The sequence below is a fragment of the Coregonus clupeaformis genome, chromosome 15 (genome assembly GCF_020615455.1).
Source record: "Coregonus clupeaformis isolate EN_2021a chromosome 15, ASM2061545v1, whole genome shotgun sequence".
Lineage (NCBI taxonomy): Eukaryota > Metazoa > Chordata > Actinopteri > Salmoniformes > Salmonidae > Coregonus > Coregonus clupeaformis.
Window position 1 is genome coordinate 57,343,833 of NC_059206.1, and position 15,139 is coordinate 57,358,971.

Sequence of the window (15,139 nt, forward strand, 5' to 3'; positions counted from 1 at the left end):
ATTGTTTGAATGTGAGAGTAGTGTAGCTCGGTGGAGCTACTCGTACCATTTTGTTGCCAGGGTAGATACTGTATTTCCCCTGTGCCTATGTATTGTATGGAGATACCGTTACAGTGTATTGCCAGGGTAGATAGTTTCCCCTGTGCCTGTTTCGTTTGTCGCTATTCCAACGTATTTTATGTAATGAAGGAATAAACTCTGTATTCGTGATTACCCTCCTGCGCCTGACTCCTTCCATCACACTCATCACAGTTTCAGAAGAAAGTTATTTGTTTCTGGCCATTTTGAGCATGTAATCGAACCCACAATTGCTGATGCTCCAGATACTCAACTAGTCTCAAGAAGGCCAGTTTTATTACTTCTTTAATCAGCAGAAGAGTTTTCAGCTGTGCTAACATAATTGCAAAAGGATTAGCAAACACAATGTGCCATTGGAACACAGGACTGATGATTGCTGATAATGGGCCTCTGTACGCCTATGTAGATATTCCATTAAAAAAATCAGCCATTTCCAGCTACAATAGCCATTTACAACATTATTTTAATGGACAAAAAAAAACATTTTCTTTCGAAAACAAGGACATTTCTAAGTGACTCCTAACGTTTGAACGGTAGTGTATATAGGGGAGGTAATCAGGAAGGTGATTGAGTCCAGGTTAGTCTCTTGAGGCGAAGTTGCACGTAATGATGGTGACAGTTGTGCGTAATAATGAGCAGACTAGCGACTTCGAACGCCGGAGAGGGAGTATACGTAACAGTACCCCCTCCCTGACGCGCAGCTCCAGCCATAGGACACCGACCAGAGTGATAGTCCCGGGGACCAGGATCGGGCAGATCACTTCTGCTGAGGCGTGGGAACCTGTCGAGCAGGCTGAGGCATGGGAGCCTGACGAGCCGGCTGAGGCACGGGAGCCTGACCAGCCTACCGTGTCTTGTGAACCTGGCGAGCCAGCTGAGGCATGGAAGCCTGACGAGCTAGCTGAGGCATCCTCGGTAAACTCGGCAACGGACGATTGATGGGCCAACCGGGTCTTAAGAACCTGGCGAGCCAGCTGAGACATGGAAGCATGACGAGCCAGCTGAGGCATCCCTGTTTGCTTCGGCAGCGGCACCCAGACCCGACGTCATCGACAAAAACAAAAAACTCCTTGATGCTTCCCTTTGGTGAGGCGTTATTCTGAAACATGTACGCTCGGAGTCGGGAAGCAAGTACAGGGAGTGAATTTAATAATAAATAATATATAGAACAAAACATGAAACACGAGTAGCGTACAGACATGAAACACAGGAACAAAATCAATACGCCTAGGGAAGGAACCAAAGGGAGTGACATATATAGGGGAGGTAATCAGTTCAGGTGAGTCTCATGGTAACGATGGTGACAGGTGTGCGTTTTAATGAGCAGACTGGTGACCTCGAACGCCGGAGAGGGAGGATACGTGACAACTTTTGGTGTACAAATCACTCCGTGAATGCCATAGGTTCCCATACCTTATAATGCCAGAAAGCCCCATCTGTCTGCTCTCCCTTTTCCACTCACTCAGTGGGGCTGACTTGAAGTGTCAGGTTTCAGACCAGGGCCGGCTCCAGGCAGAAGCGGTTGCTTAGGGCCCCAGGCCGCTAGGGGGCCCCCAACCTTCAGTAGAGTTCTCAACTTTCTGTTGAGAGTTAGAATAGTAGAATACACAATCTCACTCAGATATCATTACCATGGCATAAGTCATGGAAAATGTGTAGAATTGCAGGAAATATGCTTCTTTTTTTTACTGAAAAAATGTATCTCTGCCCCATGGCAAAATGAGTAGAATTGCATGAAATGTGTTAGAAATTGCTACGTTTTCTCTCCGCCCCATGGCAAAAAAAAATAAATTAATTTTGGGAACTCAGTCTGAGTCTCAATTTACATCAGCAATTTTTCTCTTGTTATGTCAGTCACTGACAGTCACTCAATTAGCCATATCAGGTAACACTTTTTTGATTGTTAAATTAGTCTAGCCAGCTATCTAAACTTGTAGTAATCTTGGCCGAATACCAACCAGGTATGCAGAGCACATGCCCAGGGGCCCTGACCTCCAGGGCGCCCACATTGATTTTGTTAGTCACTCTCACTCAGATATCATGGCATAAGTCATGGCAAAATGCGTAGAATTCCAGGAAATTTGCTTTCAAACTGAAAAAATGTCTCTCCACTACATGGCAAAATTGATAAAATTGCAGTAAATTAACTTGCCAAATAATTGATTTTCTCTTCCCCTGAGTGAGTGAGCCCAGCCTGACAGCATATGAACGGTGACAGTCTAGCGAGTCCAGCCATTGTGGTTTCATCTCGCTGTGATATTCTCAGCAGGATTTAGAGCTCTCAACATGAAAATAAATAGTAAATACTTTCATAGAATTTAAAGAAGACCACTTTCTCTTGGTCTCAGATTAACGAAATCACTTCGTGTTTAAAGCTTCCGTTCAGTGGACGTTTAGGAGAAAATGATCTGTCATCAGTTTTATGAAATAGTGCAAATATTGTACTGTCACTAAGTATGATCATATTTATTTTACAGTTATAAGAAATGTGAAATCTTAGAGTAAATCATTTATAATTTATTGTTAATATATTTAGAAAGCATCAGTCATTTCAATCCCTATTGCCCCGCTTTTGTAGAATAGGCAAAAAATCATACATGATTTTTCAGATCTTCATAATATTTTTAATATGTACTTGAGCTTGTATCCTCAAAAGTGAGTACACCTCAGAAATGTACAGTGGGGAAAAAAAGTATTTAGTCAGCCACCAATTGTGCAAGTTCTCCCACTTAAAAAGATGAGAGAGGCCTGTAATTTTCATCATAGGTACACGTCAACTATGACAGACAAATTGAGGAAAAAAAATCCAGAAAATCACATTGTAGGATTTGTAATGAATTTATTTGCAAATTATGGTGGAAAATAAGTATTTGGTCACCTACAAACAAGCAAGATTTCTGGCTCTCACAGACCTGTACCTTCTTCTTTAAGAGGCTCCTCTGTCCTCCACTCGTTACCTGTATTAATGGCACCTGTTTGAACTTGTTATCAGTATAAAAGACACCTGTCCACAACCTCAAACAGTCACACTCCAAACTCCACTATGGCCAAGACCAAAGAGCTGTCAAAGGACACCAGAAACAAAATTGTAGACCTGCACCAGGCTGGGAATACTGAATCTGCAATAGGTAAGCAGCTTGGTTTGAAGAAATCAACTGTGGGAGCAATTATTAGGAAATGGAAGACATACAAGACCACTGATAATCTCCCTCGATCTGGGGCTCCTCGCAAGATCTCACACCGTGGGGTCAAAATGATCACAAGAACGGTGAGCAAATATCCCAGAACCACACGGGGGGACCTAGTGAATGACCTGCAGAGAGCTGGGACCAAAGTAACAAAGCCTACCATCAGTAACACACTACGCTGCCAGGGACTCAAATCCTGCAGTGCAGACGTGTCCCCCTGCTTAAGCCAGTACATGTCCAGGCCCGTCTGAAGTTTACTAGAGTGCATTTGGATGATCCAGAAGAGGATTGGGAGAATGTCATATGGTCAGATGAAACCAAAATATAACTTTTTGGTAAAAACTCAACTCGTCGTGTTTGGAGGACAAAGAATGCTGAGTTGCATCCAAAGAACACCATACCTACTGTGAAGCATGGGGGTGGAAATATCATGCTTTGGGGCTGTTTTTCTGCAAGGGACCAGGACGACTGATCCGTGTAAAGGAAAGAATGAATGGGGCCATGTATCGTGAGATTTTGAGTGAAAACCTCCTTCCATCAGCAAGGGCATTGAAGATGAAACGTGGCTGGGTCTTTCAGCATGACAATGATCCCAAACACACCGCCCGGGCAACGAAGGAGTGGCTTCGTAAGAAGCATTTCAAGGTCCTGGAGTGGCCTAGCCAGTCTCCAGATCTCAACCCCATAGAAAATCTTTGGAGGGAGTTGAAAGTCCGTGTTGCCCAGCGACAGCCCCAAAACATCACTGCTCTAGAGGAGATCTGCATGGAGGAATGGGCCAAAATACCAGCAACAGTGTGTGAGAACATTGTGAAGACTTACAGAAAACGTTTGACCTGTATCATTGCCAACAAAGGGTATATAACAAAGTATTGAGAAACTTTTGTTATTGACCAAATACTTATTTTCCACCATAATTTGTAAATAAATTCATAAAAAATTCTACAATGTGATTTCCTGGATTTTTTTCTTCTCATTTTGTCTGTCATAGTTGACGTGTACCTATGATGAATATTACAGGCCTCTCTCATCTTTTTAAGTGGGAGAACTTGCACAATTGGTGGCTGACTAAATACTTTTTTTCCCCACTGTATAACAATTTTTTAACAGCGTTGGATGAGAGGCACAGGGCGGCTGATTAATATAGGAGTTTGTGACATACCTGTCCTGCTCTCATCTTCGCTATTGGCTATATTGGGATTCTGACCTAGCTCTTTGTCCAAACATGTTGTCTACAAAAACATAATAGAAGTACAGTATGATGTATACATAGAGTGTAGGGTGGAGTGCAGAATAAGTTAAGCTTTCAGTCTAATGGAGATTCTATTTGACAAACTGAAAATTGCTCTCAAAAGCCATTTGTGACCTGTTCTCTTTACTATTCATATAAATATTGGTCTATCTGTTAAAACTTGTAATATTAATCTGTATGCAGACGACACTGTTATGTATGCCACTACCCCAACTGTTGACCCTCTACAACCACTGTGATTATTATTTGACCCTGCTGGTCATCTATAAATGTTTGAATATCTTGAAGAACAATCTGGCCTTAATGGCCATGTACTCTGATAATCTCCACCTGGCACAGCCACCCCTCAGAGCCTGGTTCCTCTCTGGGTTTCTTCCTAGGTTCCTGCCTTTCTAGGGAGAGTTTCCTAGCCACCGTGCTTCTACATCTGCATTGCTTGCTGTTTGGGGTTTTAGGCTGGGTTTCTGTATAGCACTTTGTGACATTTGCTAATGTAAAAAGTGCTTTATAAATAGATTTGATTGATTGATTGATCTGTGATTGATCTGTAAGGTCCCTCAGTCGAGCAGTGCATTTCAAACGCAGATTCAACCAGAAAGACCAGGGCGGTTTTCCAATGCCTCGCAAAGAAGGGCGCCTATTGGTAGATGGGTAAAAAAAAAAGCAGAAATGGAAAATCCCTTTGAGCATTGTGAAATTATTAATTACACTTTGGATGGTATCACTACAAAGATACAGGCATCCTTCCTAACTCAGTTGCCAGAGAGGAAGGAAAACGATTTTACAATGAGGCCAATGGTGACTTTAAAACAGTTACAGAGTTTAATGGCTATGATAAGAGAAAACTGAGGATGGATCAACAACATTGTAGTTATTCCACAATACTAAAGTAATTGACAGAGTGAAAAGAAGGAAGCCTGTATAGAATAACAAATATTCCAAAACATGCATCCTCTTTGCAAAAAGCCACTAAAGTAATACTGCAAACAATGTGGCAAGCACTGCAGAGTTTTTCAGGATAAAACATAAACGGAATGGAGCTAATCAGAGGAAAATCCTAGAGGAAAACCTGGTTCAGTTTGCTTTCCATCAGACACTGGGAGAGGAATTCACCTTTCAGCAGGACAATAACCTAAAACATAAGGCCACATCTACACTGCAGTTGCTTACCAAGAAGATAGTGAATGTTCCTGAGTTTTGACTTAAATCTGCTTGAAAAATCTATGGCAAGACTTGAAAATTGTTGTCAATCAATGATAAACAACCAATTTGAAAATGATAACGAGCAAAACTGTACAATCCATGTGTGCAAAGCTCTTAAAATCTGTAATCGCTGCCAAAGGTGATTCTAACATGTATTGACTCGGGATGTGAATACTTATGTAAATGACATATTTCTGTATTTTATTTTCAATAAATGTGCTAACATTTCTAAAAACATGTTTTCACTATGTCATAATGGGGTATTGAGTGTAGATGGGTGAGAAAAAATATCTAGCTATTTAATCTATTTTGAATTCAGACTGTAACACAATAAAATGTGAAATACAGTATATGGCTGCATTAGTACAATAGCATGAATTTTCTGTACAATTTTTTAAAAGATAAACACGAAAAAAGTCACTAAATAGCTAAGTTGGATTGGAACTCATAAGACGTTGACCTTTTGCGTTGGCACCATCAAAATAGTCTAACTCTGTATTGGAATGCTGTCATTAAAGGCAAAGGCCTACTATTTTCTACTTGCTCTTACACACTATGAAGATATAGTAAGAACTTATTTATTGAAATTGCAGAATTACAATGTGGGAACGGTTATTTATTGTACATACAGTTGAAGTCGGAAGTTTACATACACCTTAACCAAATACATTTAAACTCAGTTTTTCACAATTCCTGACATTTAATCTCAGTAAAAGTTTCCTGTCTTAGGTCAGTTAGGATCACCACTTTATTTTAAGAATGTGAAATGTCAGAATAATAGTAGAGATAATTATTTATTTCAGCTTTCATCACATTCCCAGTGGGTCAGAAGTTTACATACACTCAATTAGTATTTGGTAGCTGTCACGCCCTGGCTCTGGGGACTCTTTTATGTTGAGCCAGGGTGTTAGTTTCTATGTTGTAGTTTCTACGTGTTTATTCTAGATCGTTTAGATCTATGTTGGCCAGGGTGGTTCCCGATCAGAGGCAGCTGTTGCTCGTTGTCTCTGATTGGGAACCATACTTAGGCAGCCTGTTTTGCACAGTTATTTGTGGGATCTTGTTCTGTATAGGTTTGTTTTGGTGTAGAACCTTTAGACTTCACGTATCGTTTTGTTGTGGATGTAAAGTACTCATTAAAAGATGTACGCCTATCACGCTGCGCCTTGGTCCGGTTCTTACAACGATCGTGACAGTAGCATTGCCTTTACATTGTTTAACTTGGGTCAAACATTTCGGGTAGCCTTCCACAAGCTTCCCACAATAAGTTGGATGAATTTTGGCCCATTCCTCCTGACAGAGCTTGTGTAACTGAATCAGGTTTATAGGCCTCCTTGCTCGCACACGCTTTTTCAGTTCTGCCCACAAATGTTCTATAGGATTGAGGTCAGGGTTTTGTGATGGCCACTCCAATACCTTGACTTTGTTGTCCTTAAGCCATTTTGCCACAACTTTGGAAGTATGCTTGGGGTCATTGTCCATTTGGAAGACCCATTTGAAACCAAGCTTTAACTTTCTGACTGATGTCTTGAGATGTTGCTTCAATATATCCACATAATTTTCCTTCCTCATGATTCCATCTATTTTGTGAAGTGCACAAGACCCTCCTGCAGGAAAGCAGCCCCACAGCATGATGCTGCCACCCCCGTGCTTCACGGTTGGGATGGTGTTCTTCGGCTTGCAAGCTGCCCCCTTTTTCCTCCAAACATAACGATGGTCATTATGGCCAAACCGTTCTATTTTTGTTTCATCAGACCAGAGGACATTTCTCCAAAAAGTACGATATTTGTCCCCATGTGCAGTTGCAAACTGTAGTCTGGCTTTTTTAATGGCGGTTTTGGAGCAGTGGTTTCTTCCTTGCTGAGCGGTCTTTCAGGTTATGTCGATATAGGACTCGTTCTGCTGTGGATATAGATAATTTTGTACCTGTTTCCTCCAGCATCTTCACAAGGTCCTTTGCTGTTGTTCTGGGATTGATTTGCACTTTTTGCACCAAAGTACATTCATCTCTATGAGACAGAATGCGTCTCCTTCCTGAGCGATATGACGACTGCGTGGTCCCATGGGGTTTATACTTGCATACTATTGTTTGTACAGATGAACGTGGTACCTTCAGGCATTTGGAAATTGCTCCCAAGGATGAATCAGACTTGTGGAGGTCTACCATTTTTTTTCTGGGGTCTTGGCTGATTTTCTTTTGATTTTCCCATGATGTCAAGCAAAGAAGCACTGAGTTTGAAGGTAGGCCTTGAAATACATCCACAGGTACACCTCCAATTGACTCAAACGATGTCAATTAGCCTATCAGAAGCTTCTAAAGCCATGACATAATTTTCTGGAATTTTCCAAGCTGTTTAAAGGCACAGTCAACTTAGTGTATGTAAACTTCTGACCCACTGGAATTGTGATACAGTTAATTATAAGTGAAATAATCTGTCTGTAAACAATTGTTTGGAAAATTACTTGTGTCATGCACAAAGTAGATGTCCTAACCGACTTGCCAAAACTATAGTTTGTTAACAAGGAATTTGTGGAGTGGTTGAAAAACGAGTTTTAATGACTTAAAACTAAGTGTATGTAAACTTCCGACTTCAACTGTATGCATGTCCAGTGTATCTAGGAAGGTGCCGGAGAAAGAATATAGGTTCATCAAAAGCTTAAACAAACAAAGAAAAAACACTACAGTGTGGTCTTGAGACCCCTGTGTAAACGTGAGGACTCATCCTTGGAAAAGAGGTGACTCTCTCTGTCCCACCCCACCTCTGACATGAACTGTTCGCCACCTTGTCCAGTTCCACCTCTCTGTAAGTGACAGCCATGTTGTGTCTACTGTGACGGTGAGAAAGAGGAAGATGGATGAGTATCTGGCCACAAAGAGTCCAGTCCTCCCAGGGTCTAACACTGTAATGGTCACTCTGCACAGGTGAAGTAGCCATTTCTCAAGAAAATCCAAATAACTTATCACATGAGAAGTGGATGTGTTTGTGAAAGCTCAACCAGATCCCAGAAAAGTGCTAAAAATAGCCCACATTAACATATGTGGCCTAAGAAACAAGGTTCACAAAATCAATAACTTGCTAGTAACAGATGACATTCATAAGGCGGTGGCTTATTCCAATGGTCATTTTAACGGGACAGTTTCCCGGTTAAGCGGGTCCATGTGGCCACCCCCTGGAGGCTTCGTGTAGTTGCCCAGCGCAACCGCTGAGTTTGTAACCCGACACCCTGTGCTGCGGTGCCTTACCATCCGTCACCCTCAGAGAGGCTATTTAAACAGGAAAAGGATGAGTCCTCTGCTCTTGACTCGGGAACCCCCTCAAGTACTAAACATGTTCTTTCTGATTCAACGTCCCTCATTACGGATCGGCATAAATGAATGAACCACAGGGGAATATCGGAAGAAAGTCACCCTGGAAAGTTTCCTGTCAAACTGCTCTCTGGCTGAATACAGTCATTTATGTTGGGCAAATCAATAGGAGAGCTTTCCCTTGGAACTTTATTGCAAGCTTCTCCAATGTGTTAGAGGACAACCGGTGCTTTCTGTTCCATTGCAAAGGAGTCACGCTGTGATTAACAGATCAGGTTTTTGACTGCCAGGACAAATGCATACAAATGAATTTAGGGATCCGAAGGAGAGATTGCAGAACCTCTCATCTCGACACAAAGTAAGTATTTCTATACTGGATGGTTTTCTGTGATGGGATCAGAAGTTGATATGACAGTGATGGAGTCACACTTGCATATGCAGCCTAATTGAAGTGGACCTGACGGATAGTTATGATGTGATGTTGAATGCAGATGTTCGTTATCCTAATATTGAGTTGCACCCCCTTTTGCCCTCAGAACATCCTAAAGGTGTCGAAAGCGTTCCACAGGGATGCTGGCCCATGTTGACTCCAATGCTCCCTTCCCACAGTTGTGTTAAGGTGGCTGAATGTCCTTTGGGTGGTGGACCATTCTTGATACACTCAAACACGTGCGCCTGCCACCTACTACCATACCCCGTACAAAGGCACTTCAATATTTTGTCTTGCCCATTTATGCTCTGAATGGCCCACATACACAATACATGTCTCAAGGCTTAAAAATCCTTATTTAACCTGTCTCCTCCCCTTCATCTACACTGATTGAAGGGGAATTAACAGGTGACATCAACAAGGGATCATAGCTTTCACCTGGTCAGTCTATGTCATGGAAAGAGCAGGTGTTCCTAATGTTTTGTACACTCAGTGTATATGGGTGCGTTAGTACGTATTTACATTTGAGTCATTTAGGCGATTTACAGGAGCAATTAGGATTAAGTGCCTTGGGCACATCGACTGATTTGTTACCTAGTCGGCTCGGGGATTCGAACCAGCGACCTTTCGGTTACTGGCGAACGCTCTTGGTATGTATCCTACCTGCTGCTGGCAATGATCCAGCATCCTGTCACAAATTATGTCAATTTGTGGCAGGTTTACAGTTACATAGAGTCTGAAATTTACTGAATCTAAACTCCAGTGAAAGTTACTGAATCAATTGGAACATGGTCTACTTTGTAACCTTTTTGACAATAGGCAAATTTAGGTCGAATATGCAGTCAAGCAAGGATTTTAGAAGACTACAGTTGAGGGCGACAGTGAGAAGAAGCCTATGCGACTATAGGCCTACTGTAGGTTTTTTATTTATTTGAAAAATAACCATTAATACATTTGCTATGTTATCTTTGGAATGCGCGGTGCTCTCGTCAAGCTGCAACTTTCTCAGCGCAATGCGCGCGTACAATTAAGCTTATTAAATGACCCCCGCGACTGAAAACGAACCTCTTTCGTCTCAAAGTAGCGGTATTTAGTAGGCTATGTGACATTCGTTGTCACTTAGAAGAAGCATCTAAAGTGTTGACCATACAGGCGCCAAACTGCAATTCCAGGGACTTTTCGTACGTTTTTTTGCAACACTGTCAAGAGTTAAAGTGAGAAGGTGGAATTGGTCGTTTTGGTCAAGGCTGAACTGTTGTAAGAAATCACACTGCAGAATTAAGTAATAACGATGGACCCGGATAATGACTGCACTAAATACTTATTAAACCAGCTGGAGTAAGCGGGTGAGTTGTGTGAACAGCTATCGCTCAGTCGTATCGAAGCGGTAGATTCTGTAAAGTGATTTGTCAACTTTTGAGTTCCATCTGTTTTTGGTTTTCTTCAGTCCATTATGCATCTCCAAACAAGCAATTGGGGGTTATCAGTCTCTTTCATGTTGTTTGTTTGTCAACTTTTCATTTTCATAAAGGAGGCTAAATAGGCTACTTCTTTTTCATAGGCCATACTATTCATATTTTATCAGATTACTTTCACAATCAAATAGGGATTGCCTACCATTTCGTATATGAAAGGAATATCCCAAAATGTTATTACCCCCCAATGAATGAACGAGTCTGTTAATCAATAAAAGGAGGAGGGAAAGAAGGGAAAAGCAAGGAAGTATACCAAGGAATGTCCACTGCCACAACAAATTGATGTCCACAGCCAGTCACTGTTAGGCTATCTACTCTTCAAAATAAACAGATATGTTTTCAAAGTGATATATCATAACAATAACAATTAATTTATAATTAAACTGCACCACCTTGTTTCACTGGTGTCCAGACCCGTCGCCAGACCTCAGTCTTAAGGGGGGCATATGAAATGCATGGGAGGGCACGGCACAATTATTATTAGCCTACAGTACCTATATTTAATAATAAATTACCTCAAGTGGGGGGGGGGGGCACAAGCATTTTTGGGGACGGGCCCGGCCCCCTATGGCCCGCCCATAGCGACGGGTGTGCTGGTGTGTTGGCTTTGTTGTTCAACTGATGACAATAAACAGCATAACCTATTTAAATAACAATATTGGCAAATTATTTTTCAGGATATTATCACATTTCAATAAAATGTGTATATGTGTTGAGACCAGATGAATAGCCCTCTCACAGAGAGAGGGGGAGATAGAGAGAGAGAAATACATGTAGAAAGAGAGAAAAATACAGATAGGAAAAAAAGAGACAAAGAAAAAGAGAGGACATATCAAATCAAATTGTATTTGCTACATGCGCTGAATACAACACGTGGGCTATCGATAAATAATTACTTACAAGCCCTTAACCAACAATGCAGTTTTAAGAAAAATAAGTGAAGCAAAAAATAGATAAGTAAAACATGTATTAATTAAAGAGCAGCAGTCAAATAAAATAACAGTAGGGAGGCTATATACAGGGGGTACGGGTACAGAGTCAATGTGCTGGGGGCACAGGTTAGTCGAGGTAATTGAGGTAATATGTACACTACCAGTCAAAAGTTTGGACACACCTACTCATTCAAGTTTAAAAAAAAATATTTACTATTTTCTAAATTGTAGAATAGTAGTGAAGACATCAAAACTATGAATATATTTTATATTTGAGATTCTTCAAAGTAGCCACCATTTGCCTTGATGACAGCATTGCACACTATTGGCATTCTCTTATCCAGCTTCACCTGGAATGCTTTTCCAACAGTCTTGAAGGAGTTCCCACATATGATGAGCACTTGTTGGCTGCATCAGATGGCCTGGCCTCCACAATCCCCAAACCTCAACCCAATTGAGATGGTTTGGGATGATTTGGACCGCAGAGTGAAGGAAAAGCAGCCAACAAGTGCTCAGCATATATGTGAAGTCCTTCAAGACTGTTGGAAAAGCATTCCAGGTGAAGCTGGTTGAGAGAATGCCAAGAGTGTGCAAAGCTGTCATCAAGGCAAAGGGTGACTACTTTGAAGAATCACAAATATAAAATACATTTTGATTTGTTTACACTTTTTTGGTTATTACATGATTACATATGTGTTATTTCATAGTTTTGTTGTCTTCACTATTATTCTACAATGTAGAAAATAGTAAAAATAAAGAAAAACCCTTGCATGAGTAGGTGTGTCCAAACTTTTGACTGGTACTGTACATGTGGGTAGAGTTTAAGTGACTCCATAGATAATAAACAGAGAGTAGCAGCAGCATAAAAGAGAGGGTGTGTTGGGGTGGGGGGATAATGCAAATAGTCCGGGTAGCCATGATTAGCTGTTCAGGAGTCTTATGTTCAGGAGTCTATCTCTGTCACCAGGGCGACAGACATAGATGGTGGAGGTAATAAAGAGAGTGTGAGGATAGGGACAGAGGTCAGTGGAACCACTAAGGTCGAAGGCATGCAGAAAAATAGAGGAAGAGGAGCCCTACACACCGACTACAAAATGAGAAACAGAGCTTTAGTATAATGACAGTTTTAAGTCAGACAAGGCTGCTGGTATATTGATTGTAATGGTCACTCAGAAGCCTCCAGGCATCATTGAGGTTTCAACATCTGAGCAGTTGTGTCAGGATAAACGTGTATGCGGTGAACGAAGTCAAGCGCAGGACACCGAGAGACTGGCAGATGTACTTTACTAACAAACGTAATGAAAAGTACAAAACAACAAAACCTCCAAAACAGGGAGGAACAATAATCGCAATACACAGTCCTGCCAAAAACAAACGGAGAACAATCACACACAACAAACGAATGACAGACAGGGGTTATAAAGGGAAACCATCAACACTAATGGGAAACAGGTGTACACAAAGCAGACCAATCTAGATGATTGCTGAAACCTAGATCGGTGGCAGCTAGTACTCCGGGGACGACGAACGCGGAAGCCTGCCTGAGCAAGGAGGAGGAGCAGCCTCGGCTTAATCCGTGACAGTACCCCCCCTTGACGCGCAGCTCCAGCCGTGCGCCGACCCCGGCCTCGGGGACGGCCAGGAGGACGCGGAGCAGGGCGAGTCGGATGACTCCGGTGGAAATCCCTCAGCATGGAGGGGTCTAGGATGTCCCTCCTAGGGACCCAGCACCGTTCCTCCGGACCGTACCCCTCCCACTCCACGAGATACTGCAGGCCCCCCATCCAACGCCTCGAATCCAAGATGGGTGTGGAGGAACCTCTCGTACCTCACTCTCCTGGAGTGGACCAGCTACCACCGGCCTGAGGAGAGACACATGGAACGAGGGGTTCATGTGGTAATTAATTGGCAGTTGTAATCTATAGCATACCTCGTTCAATCTCCTCAGGACTTTAAATGGCCCCACAAACCGCCGACCCAGCTTCCGGCAGGGCAGGCGAAGGGGCAGGTTTCGGGTCGAGAGCCAGACCCGATCTCCCGGTGCATACACCGCAGCCTCACTACGGTGGCGATCGGCGCTCGCCTTCTGCCGCCTGATGGCCCGTTGCAGATGGACATGCGCAGCGCTCCATGTCTCCTCTGAGCGCCGAAACCACTCGTCCACCGCAGGGGCTTCGATCTGGCTCTGATGCCAAGGTGCCAGAACCGGCTGATAACCCAGCACACACTGAAAAGGCGTAAGGTTAGTGGAGGAGTGACGGAGTGAGTTTTGAGCTATCTCCGCCCAGGGGATATATACCGACCACTCCCCCTGCCGGTCCTGGCAATAGGACCTCAGAAACCTACCCACATCCTGGTTAACTCTTTCCACCTGCCCATTACTCTCGGGGTGAAAACCTGAGGTAAGGCTAATCGAGACCCCCAGACGTTCCATAAACGCCTTCCAGACTCTCGAAGTGAACTGGGGACCCCGATCAGACACTTTATCCTCAGGCACCCCGTAGTGCCGGAAGACGTGTGTAAACAGGGTGTCAGCAGTTTGTAGGGCTGTAGGGAGACCTGGCATAGGAATGAGACGGCAGGCCTTTGAAAACCGATCCATAACGACCAAGATCGTAGTGTTCCCCTGGGAGGGGGGAAGGTCCGTGACAAAATCCACCAATAGGTGAGACCACGGCCGTTGTGGAACGGGTAGGGGTTGTAATTTCCCTCTGGGCAGGTGTCTAGGCGCCTTACACTGGGCGCACACCGAGCAGGAGGAAACATAAACCTGCACGTCCTTAGCGAAAGTGGGCCACCAGTACTTCCCACTGAGGCAGTGCACCGTCCGACCAATACCAGGATGATGACAGAGGAGGAGGGTGACGTGTGAGCCCAATAGATCAATCGATCACGAACCTCGACCGGCACGTACTTCCGATCCTCTGGACATTGTGGGGGAGTAGGATCGGTACGTAACGCCCGCTCGATGTCCGCATCAACCTCCCACACCACCGGTGCCACCAGACAAGACTCCGGAAGTATGGGAGTGGGCTCAATGGACCTCTCCCCTGTGTCATACAGTCGGGACAGGGCGTCCGCCTTAGTGTTCTGTGACCCTGGTCTATAGGTGAGTTTAAATACAAATCTGGTAAAGAACATGGCCCACCTTGCCTGGCGAGGGTTTAGCCTCCTCGCTGCCCGGATGTACTCCAGGTTACGATGGTCAGTCAAAATGAGAAAAGGGTGGTTAGCCCCCTCAAGCCAATGTCTCCACACCTTCAGGGCTTGGACT

The 15,139-nt window shown here is 43.3% G+C and overlaps 1 protein-coding gene across 2 annotated transcripts in view; it reads left to right on the forward strand.

Annotated features, from left to right (window-relative positions):
- Positions 1–9,041: 9,041 nt before the first annotated feature.
- LOC121582745 (collagen alpha-1(XXVII) chain A-like) overlaps positions 9,042–15,139 on the forward strand; it is a 388,342-nt gene continuing 382,244 nt past the window's right edge. For both annotated transcript variants that reach the window (XM_041898821.2, XM_041898822.2), the window contains exon 1: positions 9,042–9,386. In XM_041898821.2, coding sequence (XP_041754755.1) covers positions 9,334–9,386 — 53 coding nt within the window. In that variant the 5' untranslated portion in view covers positions 9,042–9,333. The remainder of the gene's footprint in view (positions 9,387–15,139) is intronic.